Genomic DNA, 20,540 nt, shown 5'->3' on the forward strand with positions numbered 1-20,540 from the left:
GTATTCGTCCGGTAAGACGACATTTCCGCGTAAATATGCATCTATACATTAAAATTTGCTTCACTTGTTAAGATCCGTGCTTAGCATTTTCGAGACGCATTACGACTGAATTTGCAATCTCGCTAGTTTTACGAACCGGTATATGCTTGTGTTGCGACAATGATCAGTGGATGATCATGATCAAGCTTCGAAAATGGATGAACACGTGTTTTCGAGCTTGTTAACAACTCATGAGTGTGCACTTGTCAGTTAGTTTGCTCACACGTAAATAATAGAGATTTTCGCTGCGCAGGGAAGATGTTGTTTAAATCTTTATAAACCAATTCACATTGCATACAATCCTTACCGCTTCGAACTCGGAAAGTCAATTTGGTAAACTCAATCACCAGATCCGATAATCACCTGAAGCGATAAACCAAAACCAATAACAAATAATGTATAGCTTCAACTAGGCCCACATGTCGATACACTGTCAATACGAAAAGTTACAATGTGTATGATGCTACAAATTCCGTGTGTTCCATTCTGGTTCAGCTCATTCATACAAAGTATTTGAAGAAATTGTTGCTTGTGCAGTTATGGTGTGAAAACTGGATGTAAATAAAGCTTGATGGATGCTATCTCGTTCTGGAAGTATATTGATTCTATCATCATGTATGCTTGAGGTCACCGACATTAATACGATAGAATTGTTACTGTACAAATGTTTTACAGTCGATAGTTTACTGTCTGTAATAATTACACAACAAGGTTGCAGCTCAACGATTACCGCATTGCCATGAGAGTTAATTATGATTCCACCGATGTTGTGCACCATAATATATTGAAAATTAATTTTCACGAGCTCCAAACTTGCATCGCGAGATCAATAAAATCGATTTTGTAAATTCAATCTGGTGAATAGATGGCGGAAGACTTGTAGATCTAGAACGGTAGTGTTTCTGTAGGATGAAGACTGAAATCGTGTTAACCACCCCGCTAGAGAGCGCCGTCTCGTATTTTCACACAATACATAATTATAAAACGTGTCATCAAAAGTTTTGGTCTAGCTCACCAGGCCACATTCCGAAACAGCACATCACCACATATCTATTGAGCGACGTTGATTTCATTGATTATATCTACAGGGATCATGGCAATACGTATTTGCGTTTATAGATTTCTCTTGCCTCACACGATAGTGCTGAAACACAGGCATGATGCCTCTGTTCAGATCCTGAAAGCGAGAAAGCACACCTTGGTGTTATTTGATTTGAATTTCACGCCCGATGAGCCTACCATTCGAGCTGTGCATTGCGGTGGCAATTCTATTGTTGAAGTTGAGGGAAAAGAAATGTACAGATTCATCGGAGTTGTGAATATTCAACGAAAATCGGGCTACATTGTCATTCGTGGTTCCCATATTTAACTTTGAATATATCACTTTTGTGTTGTTCATTGTATCGATAGCATCAACGGTATAGTTGATCGAATAACCATGTAGTAAGACGAATACACGCGCGTTGGATCTCCAGCTCTTCCGTTGAACAAAGTCGATTTTATTGATATCTCGTTGCAAGATTGGAGATCGTCAAAATTAATTTGTAATATAATAAGTTGTACCAAATCACTGGTATCAAAATTAACGGCTATGTTAATGTTACCTATGGATCAAAACCTGCATTATTTCTCAATATTTGTACAACACCACATTGTTATTGCATGCTGGTAACCGATAATTCTGACGCGATGCTCCCTAGAACAAGTAAATAGCCTATGCGGTTACACAAATATACTGAAATCGATTTGGAGTATATTTTTTGTGACTGTTCGTTGGATTTTGACACAGGAAAAAACCGGATCATTGAACTAGTGGCATGGTTTCACCCCTTGATACTGCTGTTCGATGGCCTTGATTAGTGTAAACGATTAGGTTTGTGAAATATTAGCTGATAATCACATCATAAGATTCTGCAACACAGCATCACGATATATTGCAATATATCACATGGATTCGCTTGAGATAAGATCATCTGGATTTCGGTTGTGAAAATTAACACAGTGATTGTATATCCACGCGTAATAATTTTGTCATACAGAGCCATGTTGGGTGTTTTCGCATCTCGTATACTCAATATACAACCTGTTAATCTCAAAGTCACAATGTTGGTTGTAATAAATATTTTATCAATCGCTTTTGCGATGATGGATGTGTTTTTGATAAATCTGTAGACCTAGAATGTTTTACATTGGGCACGTTAGATAGTACGAAAGAACTCAAGCATTATTCAACCAGCGACATGCCAAATCGGCCGCACGCTATATGCTCGCGCAACTTTTTATTTTATAATACATATAGCGGTTCAGTTAGATTGGCAAGGCATAACTGGATATAATGCATGGCGATCTGTCAGTAATTGGCCTTGTTAGCTTGTGTAAGATGTCGATATTGCGGGGTGCGATGGCGATAGCATTTTCCGATACTCAATTTTGATACGGGGAAAACAGATCACTAATTGAGTTGAGTTTCAAATAATTTTGCGAATTTTTTGACCCCTGAAACTGCTGTTTCAACTTTAGCCTTGATTAGTGTAAACGATCAGGTTTGTGAAATATTAGCTGATAATCACGACATGCCATTCTGTAATACAGCATCACGATATCTTGCAATATACCACTTGGATTCGCTCGAGATAAAACCATCTTGATTTCGACTTGTCGAATTCTAGAATTACAAGAATGATAGGTAGGCCTATGTGTGTATACTGTTTCACAATACACAATGCTTGATGAATATTGTCGTGTCGCTGCTGAATTCATGAAAGGGTTTGACAGACTACTGTAATACTCCGATACCATATTACGATAGATTCATTATACTGTAGCGGCTGTTTCACGGGAAGCAATTCACGATACAACCACTATAGTGGACAGGATACTGGTATCACGATATCTTACATCATATCACATGGATTCTCTTGCGAGATATATTTTTCAATCTATCATTAGTCAAACATTCAAATCTCGTATACTCAATATACAATTTGTTAATCTCAAAGTCCATTGGTTGAGCAATAATTGCTGTGTCTTACAGAATATAAACTTATTTTACAGTTGAATAAGAAATCACTGATCGAGTTGCAAGGTTTCAAACCTTCATATTGCTTTTTCACCTTTAGCTTTGATTCGTGTAAACGATTAGGTTTGTGAAATATTTGCTGATAATGACATTATACCATTCTGGAGTACAGCATCACGATATCTTGCAATATAATACATGGATTCGCTTGTCAGAAAATTAATTCACGCAATCTGTCATTGATCAGATATTCAAATCTGTTAGGATTTACCCAAGCTCAATCGCGACACGACAATAATCAGGTATAGTTATGACCCGTTGACGCAAGCGCTCGAGAGCCTGTTTCAAATCTATACGTGACATACACACGTGAAACAATATCCACATTCATGGCTTTACTACAACAGTGATTCGTTACACTCGATAGGATAGTTGGGTGCTGAGCGATTGTATTCGGTGTGTCTTGTGTATTTGAGTACTGATCGGATAGTTGAATCTCGTGTTGTGAATAAATTGGGTAATATGTAACCCGTAATGAATTTGCTCGCACTACGATATCTTACATTATAATACATGGATTCACTTGCGACAAAATATATCTCAATCTATCATTGGTCAGACATGCAACTTTTATTTTATCGTACATACAACGGTTAAGTTAGACGGGAAGGTATAACTCGATATAACACATGGCGATCTGTCAGTAATTGGTTTTGTTAGGTTTTGTAAGATGTCGGTATTTCAGATGCAATGGGGATAGCATTTTCCAATACTCAATTTTGACACGGGTAAAACAGATCACTGATTGAGTTGAGTTTCAAATCATTTTGTGAATTCTTTGACATACTACACCCGAGAAACACTTAAAATTAATGAATATAACATATTACCATGTCTAGGTGAGCCTGAGATAAAATCACCTTGATTTCGGGGTGGAAAATTAACACAGTGATTGTATATCGTGGTGTAATATTGTCATAAACAGTCAGTTGGGTGTTGAGCGATTGGTGAATCTATATACTTGTCATACAGCGACTCAGTTGAGCGATTGTATTTATCATGGTAACGGTAAGCGATTGATCCGACATCCGCCTTGCAAAACGGTGCATCCTCGTATTACATTTGCGATATAACTACAATAGTAAATAATTGGACTCGACAGGATACCCGAGTCATTTGTCCCACAGAATATAAACTCCTTTTACAGTTGAATGAAAAAGACAGGTCGTTGGAACATAAATATAACCAGGATTTATTTAGGTTGCTGGTTACAGTGATTAATGCTCATGCAACCTTTTTTTTAAATCATATACATACACTGTTTGAGTTTGTCGAGTAAGGTGTGGTGTAAGTGATATTTCAGTAATTGAATCTGTTGGGTTGTAACATGTCGACATGTTGGGACGCAGAGGTGATACCATATCCAGAAACTCAATTTTGACACACGAAATAACCGGATCACTGATCGAGTGGCGTGGTTTCAACTCTTGATACTGCTGTTTGATGGCCTTGATTAGTGTAAACGATTAGGTTTGTGAAATATTAGCTGATAATCACATCATAAGATTCTGCAACACAGCATCACGATATATTGCAACATATCACATGGATTCGGTTGAGATCAGATCATCTGGATTTCGGATGTGAAAATTAACACAGGGATTGTATATCCATCACGCGTAATAATTTTGTCATACAGAGTCAGTTGAGTGTTGAGCGATTGTAGATTTATCATGTCTACTTGGCGCAAGGGCCGTGCATTTTAACGCGTGCATGGTTAATCCTATACATGCAGCTTGTCAAACGTTGATTCCCCGTATCACATTTACCACAGGTATTTATTGGTCTCGGCAGGATGTCAGAGTCATTTGTCTCCGCAGAATATGTAGGTCACTTCGCATTAAAACACCTGTTTTCAAAATCGATCGCGGGAAGCGCACAATGACGCTTTTTCGAAGCTCCGTAGGTCGATTTTCGACTGCTAGCTAGCTCAAAATACACTGTTTCTGACTTCCGAAATACAACATTCTGGTTTCCGGTATTTTACGAATCACGACTTGACCGCGAGTTAGTTAGCGGGACTTTGCCGAAAAAAATTGTAATTGCCTTGGTTGAAACCACAGCGTTTAACGGGGCTAGAAACAAAAACCCATTCAACTTTAAACATTATGATATTCAGAATATGTCATTGGCTGTTTGTGGTAATCAATTACGAGGTAGAGAATTTCATTTCAATTTCGAAAAATCAGGGGGTTTAGAAGGTTATATGATGCTCTTTTCTGAGACAGGGAGGTGGGAAGGTGAGGCACCTTTAAATATATCACCTACCGACTATATGAATGGTTATACGCTGTTCGTGTTTGATTTGACCCCAGATAATAGCTTAGGGTGTTACCAACTACACAAAACCGGAACCGTACACCTGGTTTTGACAACCTCCCAACCACTACCAACGTCTGTGACATTGCTGTGCTTAAAAGAGTACCAACACCTCTTACAACTGAACCAGAAAAGACAGGTCGTGGAAATATGAACACGGATGAGATTAATAATATTCTCTTCAATCATCCTGACACGAAAAATCTATTCATAGGGACTTATGCTGTGGATCAGCTACCGAAAAAAACAAAATACCAGAAATTTGCTGTTGTCATCAATTACGACGAATCAACGTTACCAGGTTCTCATTGGGTGTGTGTATATAGCGATAACTCTACTCATTTTCATGATTCACTTGGTTTCCCACCCCTAAAACCTCAGATAGTCGAGTTTCTAGGTCCAGAGGACTTCACCGTTACCAGGCAACAGCTTCAAAGTAAAAAATCTGATATGTGTGCTGATCATTGTATTTCATATTTGATTAAAAGAGCTCAAGGTTTTTCAACTGAGCAGTATCTGAATTATTTCGGTGATAAAAAATACGAGAATGATAAAATTGTTCGCGTTTTTGTAAAGAGCTTGATTACAGGTGGATAATAAACACATTCAATGTATACATCCGTGATTCGTGATATACCTAACACGGTGAGTCAGTTTTGCCCTGAGCGGTTGTATTTGCTTCGTATATTTGTCGCGTGGAATGTAGGTCACTACGCATTAAAACACCTGTTTTACGCTCACGGATTGCTTCTAGACCAGCCTGTTCCACGGGAAGCAATTCGCGTAGTGATTCAGTCGACAGGATACCATAGTCATTTGTCTCCGCAGAATATGGAGGTCACTTCGCATTAAAACACCTGTTTTCAAAATCGATCGCGGGGAAGCGCACAATGACGCTTTTTCGAAGCTCCATAGTCCGATTTTCGACCACTAGCTAGCTCAAAATGCTGCATTTCTGACTTCCAAAATACAACATTCTGGTTTCCGGTATTTTACGAATCACCAGCGGGCGATCCTACTACTGACGTGAGAGCACTATTCAAGCACCTAGCATCGACTTCTCATTGGACGCACCATTTGGCCGAGATCCGAGGATGAAGATTCTCGGTGAACCGAGATCGCTCTACGGTGAAAAAATTGTTACGGATGTCTTGCAATCAGGGTGAATAAAACTAATAAGAAGATTTTGACGAGGGTTAGCCATATATTTAGCCATAAATTGATGATATGCTATCCTTGATGTTCAATGTTGGCAGCATTGCTCACGCAATGCTTGCGTTCGGCGTGAGTGAATCAATGTGCCTGGCTTTCGGAATTTCATCGTGGACTTGCCTCTTTTGCAATAGTAAATGTACCAAAAACGAAAAACGTACCGCGATACCGAGCTTCTGGCGAGGTATCTCTCAATCAGAGAATGTCAAATCAACCAGTGATGTCGATTGTACTAGCCCGGTCGATGTTGAGGTGGATTTCTACATACATCCGATGGCAGAAGATCTGTCGTGCTTGAAGATATTGCGATGGGATCACCAACTGAAACGGTGTGCATCGACGTAAATACTGCTTGTGATAGTACTCCTGATCGTTTTTCACAGTCGTCACATGATAGATGGATGGATGGATGGATGGATGGATGGATGGATGGAGGGAGGGAGGGAGGGAGGGAGGGAGGGAGGGAGGGAGGGAGGGAGGGAGGGAGGGAGGGAGGGAGGGAGGGAGGGAGGGAGGGAGACAGACAGACAGACAGACAGAGAGAGAGAGAGAGAGAGAGAGACAGACAGACAGACAGACAGACAGACAGACAGACAGACAGACAGACAGACAGACAGACAGACAGACAGACAGACAGACAGACAGACAGACAGAGAGACAGAGAGAGAGAGAGAGAGAGAGAGCGGCGTGGCGATGGGTGGTTCCCTGGGACCTATTTGGGCCAACATTTTCGTAGGATATTACGAGGGCGAGCTTCTCTCCCAGCGTGAGTCTGTCAAACCACTATTGTACCGCCGATATGTAAATGATACTTTTGTCATTTTCAGGAATGAGTCGGAGTGTGATCAATTTCTCATTCGCTTAAGGGCAATTCCCTGCACAGACAACCGATGTTCCCACCACTACCTTTCCAAATCTCCTGAAATTTGGTACACGCACACATGAGCTAATTCCAAACAGGATGAACTTTATTTCATGAAAATTGGACTTGGGGGTCAAAAGTTACGTCACTTTGAAAATTGACAATTTTCTGCTCATTTCGGGTCTGCACTTTCAGGTTTTATCAATGCAATATTCAAGAAGGTGTAGCTAGATGTTAGACGACAGTTGAGATACGGCACTTGGATTTATCTTAAGCTTGTCTGATCGTCTATATTTCCAAGTAAAATTTACTGCCCTGTGGGTTAGGGTCAAAGGTTAAATCGAGGGGGAATTTGGTCAATGGTCTAATATCAGTCAGGCGTTACACGATTTAGACAGCGGATTGCTCAAAAACATATTAAAATATTTTGGAAAATAGGATCCTAAATGAAAGTTTGCTTCAAGGAGACTTCGTTCATAGCTGTTTGATTTTGGCTATTAGACTGTAAAGTGATGAAATTGCAGTTTCAAGAGCACACTTCATTTGCACATGGAATTGCAGTAGTAGTAGGGTGCGTTCGGACATCAAGTCTGGGGTGTGTGTGGACATCATGTCTTGGGTGTGTTCGGACTGTGTTGCCATTGAAACGTAGTGTCTGGGGTGAGTTCGGACTGTTTTGCCCCTCGGACATCGTGTCTGGGGTGGGTTCGGACAGTTTTGCAACTCGGACGTCGGGCCAAGGGTGTGTTCGGAATGTGTTGCCATTCGGACATCGTGTCTAGGGCGTGTTCGGAAATCATGTCAGGGATGTGTTAGGACTGTGTTGCCACTCGGGCATCGTGTCTGGGCGGGGGGGGGGGGGGGGGGTGGGATCATGCCTGGAGTGTGTTAGGATTGTGTTGTCAATCGGACATGGTGTCTGGGATATGTTTGTGCTGCGCCAGACATGCCTCAGCTCTGATATCTGCGCACTATTTTTATCCAGACGTGCTCCGCAATATGATGAAACAGATAACGACACTTGATTGACAACTCGGGACACTTCGACTATAACCATCGCGCGTAACATTTCCAACTTAATGCGCAGCGATTAGCAGTATTTAATCACACGATTACCATTTCATAATCGGGACTCTTCTATACTTTTACAGAGGAAACAGCTTGCAAAGTCAACAATGCCTCTGATGTTGAACAGAGTGGATTCGATGTAAGGGATTCTGGTTGCAACCCAACTATAGCTTCACAAAGAGAAGATAATGAAGCTGATATAAATACTGACATGCCTGCTGATAAAAGTGTTAGTGCCAGCTGTAGTTCTTCACTACCTGAGATGCCTGAAAAAGAATTTGAGCGTCACGGTATATTGACTTGTCCAAGGAATTTATATTGTTTTCCTCATTAATCATATTGTCTTCAGATGAAGGTATATCGAACAGCACCTTGTCACTCTCTCATTCACAAGAAGCTGCTTGCTCAAGCGGCTTTCGGGATCAGTACCAATCATTGACATGGCCAGCAGATGGCTATCGGTTTTCTTTACCCAAGGCCATTGAACAAGAGTTGAAGCAATTTGGTGAGATACTGCAAGTTCCTGGGAGATTGAAAAAGGACATCGCAAATCACCTGTTTTGCGATTTAAGGAATTACACAGGGTAAGGAACCGTACTGATGCAAAACGAACATTATGTTGATATCAGGTATATGTTCCAAGGTTGTATCCAACAACATACGAATACAATAGCTCACTGTCTGCATTGATTACAAAATATCCTGTACTGAAAGATCGATTGCTGTTCGAAGGACGTGAAAGATATGTGAGTCACTTGATTCTGACTCTGAGCTGTTGAAACAATTCTTCAACTTTTTCGCGTTACAGGGATCATGGAAAGAAAAGCTTCACTCCAAGTTCAGAGAATGGCGTAGGGGTCTTGACAAAGATCCCATCGTTAATCAGAAAAAGCAAAAGCATGGGCGCCGCGGTGAACGAAGATCTCGTGAGGTTGTTTTGGAAGACTCGAGTACAAGGTGCAAAACTCCTCGAATCTCAACATGCAATGTAAGCGTTTTCTAATCCTGAATTGTTCATTTCGCTAAGTGGTTCTATACCAGGGGCGGGCAACATACGGCCCGCGAAGGGATTTTGTCAGACTCGCGGACTTTTTTCCATCTTACGTGATAATGTGGCCCGCGGCCCCAGTCTACCGAGACTCCCCACTACTTGCTTACTAGGTCCACTATTAGTGACTGTATGTTATTATTAAGACACCGCTTATGCCAGTCGTTGCCAACTGAAAACGGGTCTCGGTCTACTTTTCAAATTTCGTAGAGGACGCGGGACGCATGAATTCAATATCGCGATTAATTAGGCCACACCGTTGAACAACGACGCTATCTCGTCACGTACTCAACCCGAATGAAACGATATCGTTTTAAATTTGGGGTACTGGACTTATCGAACACCTTGAAATCCTAATTAAGGATTCCACTGTGTGTTGATTGATCGGAGAGACAATGATATTCTCAAATCCACACCGTCTTCGTCATTATCGGCGAGAAATGGATTTGAAGTGTCATTGCTGTGGTTAAAATACATTCACTAAATACGACTTATTCCTTGTATACGTGGATAAATGGGTGAATAATGTATCGATTCAGCAATCCGGCCCGCCATGTACCTAATTTTTCTATATCCTATTTTTCTATATAATTGAGAGATAATTCTGTAATCTTCTAACAACAAAAAAAAAACTGTCTTAAAGATTCAACACGTCTACCCTCCCGAGGATGAAATTAGCGTAATCGAGCACCAAAAAGAGATGAGAGCGGAGTGGAATAAGAGGGTGCCGGATAAAGTGACTCTGCACGATCGGATGAGGAGAACTTTTAAAACGCGTCGTGACAGCGTCGTAAATGGGATGTCCACAAGAAAGCTGATAGAGACGTATCCACTTTTAACCAATGCTGACTGGGTAAGTATAGCGCAGTGGTTTCAAACACAGCATTGCTTTACCAAGTCAACCTGTGGCTTTGCAACAAACCCTCATTTTCATTTTCCAAAATGCTAGGATATCACAGAACGAAGTATGTATATTGATAAAATAATTTACAATACTTATGACATATTCAATCACAAGCCCAGCTCGTCTCGTGTTTAAATTTCTACTCTGAAAGTGAAATTGTATAGGTGATGATAAATAAACGATTATTATGTAATCCGGCCTGCTAAGTAGGCTACTTCATTCTCCATATCATGACCGCCAAACAGTGAAGTTGCCCGCCCTTGCTGTAGACCAACTTCATTACTTAGATATGTAAATCTGTCACGATGTTCAGATATTGGAAGAAATGAAATTATTTTTCCTGAAAGAAGCCTATTCTGATGGTGACTTGACCGCGAAGATTTTAGAAAAAACATGGAGCTCTGCACTCTGTCTCCTGCAACCTCAAAAAATTCCAATAGATATACAAAAAATTATGGGTAAGTAACAGGCTTTTACAAATTTCGCTAATTGACGGTCGATATCTGTTTAGTAGTTCTAGTTTTAAAAAATAATTAGTTTTAGATCCAGATTTCGGAAAGCGAGTATACTTCTAGTTCCAGCTTCACAGTTGTGCACTTGAAAAATAATAGGTTTTAAATAACTGACAAACACGAGTCATCGCGAGGGTGGGGTTAAGTCAAGTAAGAGTGATTCCACAGATCTAGTTCGATCAGGGGTGGGCAATTATTTTTCTCCACTGGCCACATTAGTAATAGAAAATACGTTGGCAGGCGGAGCCAAGCGTGATAATTTTATTTATACATTTAAAGCAGTGAATTACATTGTTAATGAATATTGTTGCGTGGGCCGTGGAGAATGAATACTGAGTACTGTACTGCGTGTTTTGAATTCCAAGAAACGGGCACGCTGGCCGCAAAGAATAGCTGGCTCCACTTTGCCCAGGTCTGAGTTAGATGTATTATAGTTCGTTAACTTCGAATTTTTAACGGTCACTACTTCTTGGTAGAATATATTAAAATGGGTATTTCAGCTTCCGGATTTCCATAACTGTCTGGTGCGTAAGGCAATGTTGTAATTTTCATATTTCTTGGCACGCCTATATTTGCAGTTCAAACTACATAAACAGTAACTGCATTCATTCAATTTTAAACATATTTTTATTCTACGAGTGTTACACTTGAGCTGATTTCTGGCACTTCGCATTCAGGCAATCAGAAATTGGGCTGGATGGTCGGCATCCCCACCATTTTCAATGAACGCTTTGACAGCTTCCTGATTGTGGATAAGGTGAGTTGTCGGTTCCATACTATTACCGAGAATGCTATTACCGAGATGGACACTACCGAGAATGCCATTACGGAGAATGGACATTACCGAGAACGGACATTACCAAGAATGGACAATTCCAAGAACGGAAACCACAGAGAATGGACACCACCGAGAATCGATACCGAATGTGACAACGCCGTGATGCACACACACGACCCGCTCATATGCATAACATGCCTGCATTGCATATATTGCATTCTAGGTAATGTCCATTCTCGGCGGCGTCCACTCCCGGCAATGTCCATTCTCGGTAATGTCAATTGTCGGTACCGTCGTTCTCGGTAAGAGCATTCTCGGTATTGACCGGACACCGAGTTTTCGGTGATGGCCAAAACGGGTTTGCTCAATATTACTACAGTACAATACTACAATAATAATGATACTCAATTCAGGTTCAAGTGCTTGTGCCCAGCCCTATTAACCATAAGTTCCTGATTTTAAAATGTTGTTAATGCTAGTTCTAGTAGCGAATTCCAAAAAGTCAATAGTTCTATAGGGGCTGATGGGATGCATGGAATTGTTTTTTCACCACCAGTCTCAAGAAGAACTACATAAAGAATTAACAACAAACAGCAAAAGTCAATTTATTTAATGCGATGGCCGTGTTTGCATATTTTCCACTAGCTCAGGGCGGCCAACCTTTTCAACCAAGGGGCCACATGAGATCTGCGAACCATTGCGCCGGGCCGCTTGAATGTTAATGACAGTTTTTAGCCACCCGATAGGAGCAAACCGGATTAGGTAATGAAGAAAACAAGACTTATATTACTACGCATCAAAATCGATAACAATTATGTAATGAAAAGTCAGTGTGCATAGTGCACTCATGAAGTAACCTCGCGAAGCACGAAAATATTTCTAAGTTAGTGAATGAGTTCGGCCAATACTAATGTCACTTGCATATATTGCGGGTCACCTCTGTATACCACTGGGCTCATTTGGCAAACACAGGATTATTCGGACATATTAATATCTACGATTTCGGTGAACATGCGTCTATCATTTTGTGCCAAAGTTTCATCGCCAATCCTCTTCGTCAAAATCTCTGCAGGTGCAGACGCAAGGTCGGATGTTGGATGTCACGTTCTCTCTTAATTGCCAATATAGTCAATTAAGTGGATTAATATAATTAAGTATTTTGTTGGTCTTGGAAGTTACAGTAAATTACCTGAGTAATGTATTATCTGACATTATAACTAGTTTCAAGAATTATCTCGCAACAAGTGGATAATCGTAACGTCAAATAGTATAGTGTTATATGGGTAAAGGAACTATAGAAATGAAACACTGTGCATAATTTATGTATACTGTGATGAATTCAACTTTGAACCGCCTTGAAAAATATTGAACTTAATTCTATCAACTTGTGTGCCTTGAACAATGCATGGATAGTAATGACATTGATATTCATTATAGGATCCGAAGAATGTCTACCCGACTATGAAGTACGACAGTCTTCAACAAAAGTGGACAATCCATTTTGATGGGGAGTCTGTCGAAGGTGTAAGAAGTTTTCATCATGCATTGGCGACAATGATGGCGACGTATTGGGTCTTCAACATTAAGTTTGCGCCATCGTCAGCTGGATCATTAAACTTTGTTGCAGCTTTTCTGGCGCAAATTCCTGACGCCAAATATAGCCCTGGTGTGCGCACCAAAGTCAGCTCAATTGTGGACTGAAGACAATGATTGTACGGCTCTAATTTAATAATAATTTAAGTTTGTTTGTTTGGTTCATTTCTCCTTTATTTGTTAAAGATTTTAGCTGTCTTGCCACAGTGGGCATTTAGCAATAATTGTTGTTTATGCATCATTTCGTTCACTGTTAATATACATTGCTTTTTTGACCTGGCGTTCAATTGCTATCTAACCACAGATTATGGGTGCATTGGTTGAGGTGAAAGGTCAATTTGAATCATTATTAGGACATGGGTAGGAACATGGATGTCAACAGGTATTCATGGATGTCAACAAGTTATCATGGGCATTTTCCATGCCAACATGACCCAGGTGTGACCAGGTCCAGACTATGGGTACACCCATGGATATTTTTTACAGTGTGTGTTGGCATTGAAACGTAGTGTCTGGGGTGAGTTCGGACTGTTTTGCCCCTCGGACATCGTGTCTGGGGTGGGTTCAGACAGTTTCGCAACTCGGACATCGGGCCGAGGGTGTGTTCGGAATGTGTTGCCATTCGGACATCGTGTCTAGGGCGTGTTCGGACATCATGTCAGGGGTGTGTTGCTACTCGGGCATCGTGTCTGCGGGGGCTCGGACATCATGCCTGGAGTGTGTTAGGATTGTGTTGTCAATTGGACATCGTGTCTGGATATTTTTGTGCTGCGCCAGATATGCCTCAGACCTGATATCTGCGCACAATTCTTATCCAGACATGCTCCGGAGCTGATGCCTGCGTACTAAATACCTTCGGGCATTGTCCGAAAAGGATATCTGCTCACTTAGTGGACACAGACATACGTGATACTCGCGTACTAAACGACGCGTGACCTATATATGACCTCTTTATTTGCGGTTTTTGCTTATATCTGCGAGAGCTGGGTATATTCACAGTAGTGATAGCTGAGTATATCCACATCCACAGTAGTGATAGCTGAGTATATCCACAGCTATCACTACTCTGGATATACTCACCTCAACTATCACAGATATCATAGGCTTACCATACGTCCTCTTTTAAGAGGATTTGTCCTCTTTTTTGACTTTTTTGAAAGTGTCCTAGGAGGACGCCCTTTTGTCCTCTTTTTTGAAAATTTAGGTCAGATTTAGAGGAAAATGCGAGTGATATGCCGCAAATTAGCGCAGAAGTGAAGCTCCGGCGGGTTTTTCGGAAGGAAAAGCGGTGATTTTAGCTCTGAGCGAAAAGAAGACCTTTTCTTTTTTTTTAGTCATCCACCTGGCAATGTGGAGAGAAAAGCGTTATTTCGAGCTCTGAGCGGAAGTGATGACCTTTTTTTTTTTTTGCAATTTTTCTCTTGGTGTATGGCCACCAAGAGAGGACAATTGCTGGGTCCCCTTTCAGCACATTCTTTGTGAGCTCCAGCAACCTCAACTAAAGGACTCTACAAACACTGCACGACGATCCGCCCTCAAATACACAATTTCTCCAGAAGATAAGGCAAAGATAAAAAAAAGTATTTTCTCATTTCATGACACCTGGAATGTGACATGGAACAAACGAGAAAATGCATTTTGTCTCTTAGCATTGTCAAAAGTAAAAAATCCGAACATATTTCTTGTTTCGTGTTTGGCATGCATTTTGGATCGTCGACTTGCCACATTTCAAGATCAATTGTAAATATTTCTTTTGTTACTTGCTTCTATTATTGTTGAAGCGGTGGTTCTGCACGGATTCTACTTGAAAAATTTCGAAAACCAAATCGGATAAATTTATTCATATATCTGACTGGTGATAATAGTATTTACGGTGAGCAGGGATATGGGTTGGGACCATGAAATTTTTATGTAATGCATATTTCACGGTGGAATAAATGTGAAATTTAAAATCAAGCTTTTTATCAACCATACTCCTTAAAAGCACATTTCACAAGAATTTTTTTTTGTGTAGGCCGTATCCTACAGACATTTTCAAGCCCGTCCCCCCCCATTTTTTTTTTCATCCGTAACTTTTTTTTCATTGAGTTTAGGGCGAAACACTTGGTTTTATTGAATTCCTTGGCCCCAGAATTGGTTAAATGGACATTCTAATTGGTTCTCTACCATCATTTAAGCGAAAAATATAGATTTCAAAGATTTTTGAAAGTAGCGCCACCTAGTGACGAGAGGATTTTAAATCGCAATATCTTTTGAACCGCTGAACATTTTTCAATTTTTTTTTTTTTAATAAACTTGGAATTCAAAAAAGAACAACATATGTAAATATTGGACAATTCTGAGAGTATGCATTACAAATCTCAAAAAATTTGCTAAATTATAATGGAATTAGCCGTATGCGATTCGTCATTCCTTTTGACATCACACGATGTAACAGCACAACTTATCCATGTCATTGCAGCTTGCTAGCTATAATGTCTATGTATATTCTATATACTATTACGAAGACTCTGAGTAAAGCAAGACAATACCGTAGACCAGTGCTTTTCAACTTTTTCGAGCTCCATTCGTACTTTTTTTTAAAAACAATTTAATTCGCACCAGCCAGCTGGAATTTATTACACAAAAAGAAAATGAAAAGCTTATCACTTTTTGTATTTGTAGACCTTCCTGTAGGTACAGAGCGTCATTATTTCACATTTAGTGTATCGTATTGCTGATTAATCAAATACTAAAATCACTGCAGTAGAAAAATCACAGATATCGCACTTCCGCTGTTCTCAAGGTCTTCGTTGCTTTTTCTGCGGGTATCGTGCAGTGATTTCTTTCAAGCTTAAAGGGCGAACCCATGAACAATATTCACTCGCAACAATATCACTTTCCCACTAAATCGACGTATTATGTCAACGCTATATGAATGTGTGCCAAAATTCCAATGGTGGATCAAGTAGAATCCTGAAAATTGGTAAATTTTTCAGACTCCGTGGTCGGTCGACTAAAAAAAGAATAACTTTCCAGCTCAACTCCGGAAATACAGTTTTTCTTTCACACTTAACATTGGTTGACTATTTGGTTGAAATTCTTTTCATTCGCACAAGTACGAACCGTCACACAGGTTGAAAAGCACTTTATGCTGTAGCCGTTTTCAGGGTAACAGTAATTTCTTATCCACAACACGAATACCACCAGTCAGGGTTCCCCATGAACATGACAAAATTCATGACATTCAAAATTGGTGGTTCGGGACGTTCGGGTACTGTACGAAAATTCATCATCCCTAACCAAAATCCAACGGTACGCAAACCTAACCTGAACCCACAACTCCGCAGCTGACCCTAAAACATATATATTCATTATATTGTAATCTTACTAATCCCCAGGCCATAATTTTAAGATACTCTCAAACCCTCATCTTATGATTCTCCAACCTTAATGCGAAACCAATTATGACAGCTCTGAATTTTGAAATGTTCAGAGGGCACACTGATTGGTGACGGTAATGTTTTATACATAACATAAGAATAGGACATGATCTATTCATGCCCTCAAGAAATAGAATACACTAGGCCCGGCTAAGAGAAAAATCTACTGACTGAATATCGTCCGTGGAATGCCGTATCTACACCACCTTGGCGTGTAAGACATATTTGCTTCATAACATCGGCTGACAACTATCTGAAGTTCGTCCTCTGCGTGACTGCGTAATCGCGTCGAGCAAGTGCGACGATGAAGTCATCGTGCCATGTAACGGGTTAAGAAATTACCCGGAGCCGCGACTGCTGCAGCCGGGTGCAACTCTGGAAATTTCAATAAATTGCAGCTCCATTACGGTGGCGTTCTGAAGAAAACGGCTGCGGCCAATTTTTTTTTCGTTTTGCCCTTCAATTTGAGACCACATTAATTTCATAAGATTGGCTTGACAATAAAGTCTGCCCGCTAACGCATTGTCGATGTAATCAACCGTCGCATCGAAGAGTCCAATCACAATAGCTACTAACAAATACAGAGGCGTAGAAGGGGATGCTAAACCCATTTCCACGCAGATCGTGTAATAGCACCTGTGAGGATAGTCTACCTCAATAGTATTACTGGCAATCGCCCGCAGTTCAATCGTAGTTCCATCAAACCGGGATAATAAACCCAGAGGTGGTCAGTAACGAAGTACTTCTACTTTTTGAAGTACTTGAAGTAGATTTTGCCCACTCATACTACTATTTAAGTAGTCATGATTTTAGACTACTTCTACTTCTACTTGACAGTTTTCAGTTCTATAGGCAAAAATAAGCGTAGAATACCTACTTACTTACTTACTTGTGAACCACCACTCCTACTTCTACTTGAGTAGAAATTCCGGCGTTACATCTACTTCTACTTGAGTAGTGACGGTGACTACTTTGACCACCTCTGAATAAACCTCAGCGGCGGGGAAATTTGTAACTGACATAATTTGATAAATTTTACTTCTCAATTCTGGAATTTGTCGCCTGCAACATAGCGTTGTGCCCTGAGCCTACATTTTACCTGCAGTGCTGGCACTCTATACCTAACAATCGCAATGTGAATGGCTAAGCTGGCAATTCTAATTTGTAAACGTGAACATCACTTCCAAATTAGTTCATTTCTCGGCGGTGTGAATGCCTTCCATGGTGTTGGAGGTTAATGTATGCTCCTATTCGTCCCCCGATCTGCAAAAGCAGTGTCTTCCAAAGAGTGCTAAAAGTTGGCATCTCAGGAATCAAAATATGTAATATCGGCATGGTGTAAAATGATCAATGATCATCGATGACGAAGACATGGCAGGAATACGACTACAAAGAGACACAGAAAAAGGTCATTAACCTGGTTTATGTTCCGGTTCTGATCAGACATGGGGTGATTACTTCATGAATGTAATCGATTGCGATTACGATTACTTCTGAATCACGCGATTACGATTACAGGAAAATCAGGAAGTAGTCGATTATGATTACGATTACATTGGAAAAGTAATTACGATTACTCACGATTACATTTATTTTGCTTCTTAGAACTAATCTTAGACGATATTGGTTGAAAATATAATGATTGTGATGAAATAACAACTTTCTTTAACAACTTTCTTTATAGATGATACATCATTTGCGTGTTACGTCATAATATAGGCCTACCGAATGCCCAACTTTATAGATGACGATTTATCGCACCCACTCATTTGCTTCTTGCCATGTCCGTAGCTGCGGCACCCCAAACTCCCTAATAGGGTGGGGAGCAGGGTTGTAATGAATCGAGTCGCGATTTTGGTGACTCGACTCGAGTCGAGTCATTTTTTCAAATGCGTAAAATGACTCGACTTGTACTCGAGTCATTATGCATGACTCAAACCAAGTCGTACGACTCGAGACTCGGGCGGCCAAGACAGACAATTCATTCTAACTTCGAAGAATAGTAAAGTTAACACATTATTAATAATTCGTCTATCAGTCCTGATCAGACATGGGGTAATCGCGATTAGTAATCGTAATCGATTACGACGATTACAGCATTTTGAAGTAATCGTAATCGCAATCGATTACATTCGAAAAAAATCCGAAGTAATCGTAATCGTAATCGACTACTTCCCATATCTAATCGATTTGTTTGTGAAAGAACGATTACTTTTTGTTTGTACAAGGACTATGACATAAACTGAATATTCGTGAACAAGAATGAGATAATATACCACGTTAGCGTTAGCACAAACGTCTGTTTTCAAACGCCACTGACTCATTATTACGTCAGAAGTATTAGCTCCGCTCGTCATTGCGTAACAAGTATCCAGATCCACACATAGTAAACAGACATGCGATGGACATTGTAGTGTGATTGTAAGAACACCTCCCGTGGTGTATATCATGTTATCAATACACTACAGAAGCCGCTACCTCGCAGCAGGATATTGATCACCACTCTGCCTATAGTTTCAAATAGTAAGTTATGTATTAATGTTTGGTTGTGCTTCGTTAAACGCAGTTTACCATTGCTGCTTGGCGAGCAGGAGGCCTACGTACGCACGTGCACCTGACGAAGATTCGGAATTTTGTACTCGTCGAATAAGACATTGCAGTTTCCACAACGAAGCATTACAAATAAACAGCTGCTGATATATATCATAACCGAGCCGTGCTTAGCCGTTTCTCGTAACAGCAGCTCGCTGTATATGTATTAAGTTGAAGGCAGAATTTTTATGTTAACCATATCTTATTCTCATATAACTACTTGAAACGGGCGTCAATCGTTATTTCACAGTTCGTTACTTAGCATTTGGACCTGCCGCCATAACCATCCGCTTATATAGCCTGACATGTTAGCGTGGGTTGTAGTTAGAATCAGCAATTCAGCCAAAACAGCAATTCCCCTGTCCAACCGTTGGTCAATTTTCAAAAGTGAATTTCGTCAATAATATTGGTAATTGCATTATATTACTATTCATTTCTAACCTCTCTGAGCCCCGAGTGTCAGATTTACCTGTAAAGCTGGGGCACGTAATTCATATTCATAGCATCTGGTATGTTGTTATAATTACTGTATGTTGTTAATTCGCGACCTCCAGTCCGTTGTATAATCACAAGATATTGTACTCGCCCAAACGTAACAGACTAAAAGAATATCTTTTGTGAGACGCACACACAAATTGTCATGGCTTTATTCTTTTGTGGATGCGCCGGGTGACATTTGCATTGTGGGCCCAGATTGGAAGGACAGGAGTTATTAGTCCCGCCCACTCAGCGCGGCTATTGACAATGGACGAATACCCTAAGTTTGGGCCAAGGTATTTCTTTGGTATCACATCCCGTGGAGTTGCGTGTTGGCCGAAACTGCATATGTGTTTTGGTGTGTTGTGGGATCGTGGCGCGGTAATAACCGGCTACGAAATGCCTGTTCCCATAAAATATAGCCAATGTATTTTTTTTCTTGAGGGAAGTGACATTCGATCTACATCAAAACTACCGGCTATGATAATGTCTGTGGATCGATGTTTGTATACCAACACATTGCATGCAATGTCACACACCTCCATTTGCGCGTATACTGGTGTGGGCAAACAAGCGCGACGTATGTCTGGATGGTATTTTTTCGTGGAAACACAGGGTGTAACATGTTTACTTTG

At 40.4% G+C, this 20,540-nt stretch overlaps 1 protein-coding gene and 1 long non-coding RNA gene across 2 annotated transcripts; both read left to right on the plus strand.

Annotated features, from left to right (window-relative positions):
- Positions 1–8,809: 8,809 nt before the first annotated feature.
- LOC145448034 (uncharacterized) lies at positions 8,810–10,573 on the plus strand. The gene is made up of 3 exons (XR_013917781.1): positions 8,810–9,325; positions 9,388–9,567; positions 10,271–10,573. It is a non-coding gene; the product is annotated as an uncharacterized LOC145448034 (long non-coding RNA).
- A 233-nt stretch (positions 10,574–10,806) lies between these two features.
- Positions 10,807–13,603, plus strand: LOC145449196 (uncharacterized). Its single transcript, XM_080327673.1, has 3 exons — positions 10,807–10,989; positions 11,721–11,800; positions 13,259–13,603. The coding sequence occupies exons 1-3, from the start codon at positions 10,857–10,859 to the stop codon at positions 13,520–13,522; spliced, it is 477 nt and encodes a 158-aa protein (XP_080183799.1). The 5' UTR covers positions 10,807–10,856; the 3' UTR covers positions 13,523–13,603.
- Positions 13,604–20,540: the final 6,937 nt, after the last annotated feature.

Source organism: Botryllus schlosseri, chromosome 10 (genome assembly GCF_051294905.1).
Source record: "Botryllus schlosseri isolate E-star chromosome 10, Bs_hap1, whole genome shotgun sequence".
In the NCBI taxonomy this organism is placed as follows: Eukaryota; Metazoa; Chordata; class Ascidiacea; order Stolidobranchia; family Styelidae; genus Botryllus; species Botryllus schlosseri.

Excerpts from the sequence above, each read along its gene's own strand:
- LOC145449196 (XM_080327673.1), top strand. The coding sequence starts at position 10,857 with ATGAAATTATTTTTCCTGAAAGAAGCCTATTCTGATGGTGACTTGACC. Across the intron at positions 10,990-11,720 it reads AGATATACAAAAAATTATGG|GCAATCAGAAATTGGGCTGG; the intron begins GTAAGTAACAGG and ends CTTCGCATTCAG. Across the intron at positions 11,801-13,258 it reads GCTTCCTGATTGTGGATAAG|GATCCGAAGAATGTCTACCC; the intron begins GTGAGTTGTCGG and ends TATTCATTATAG.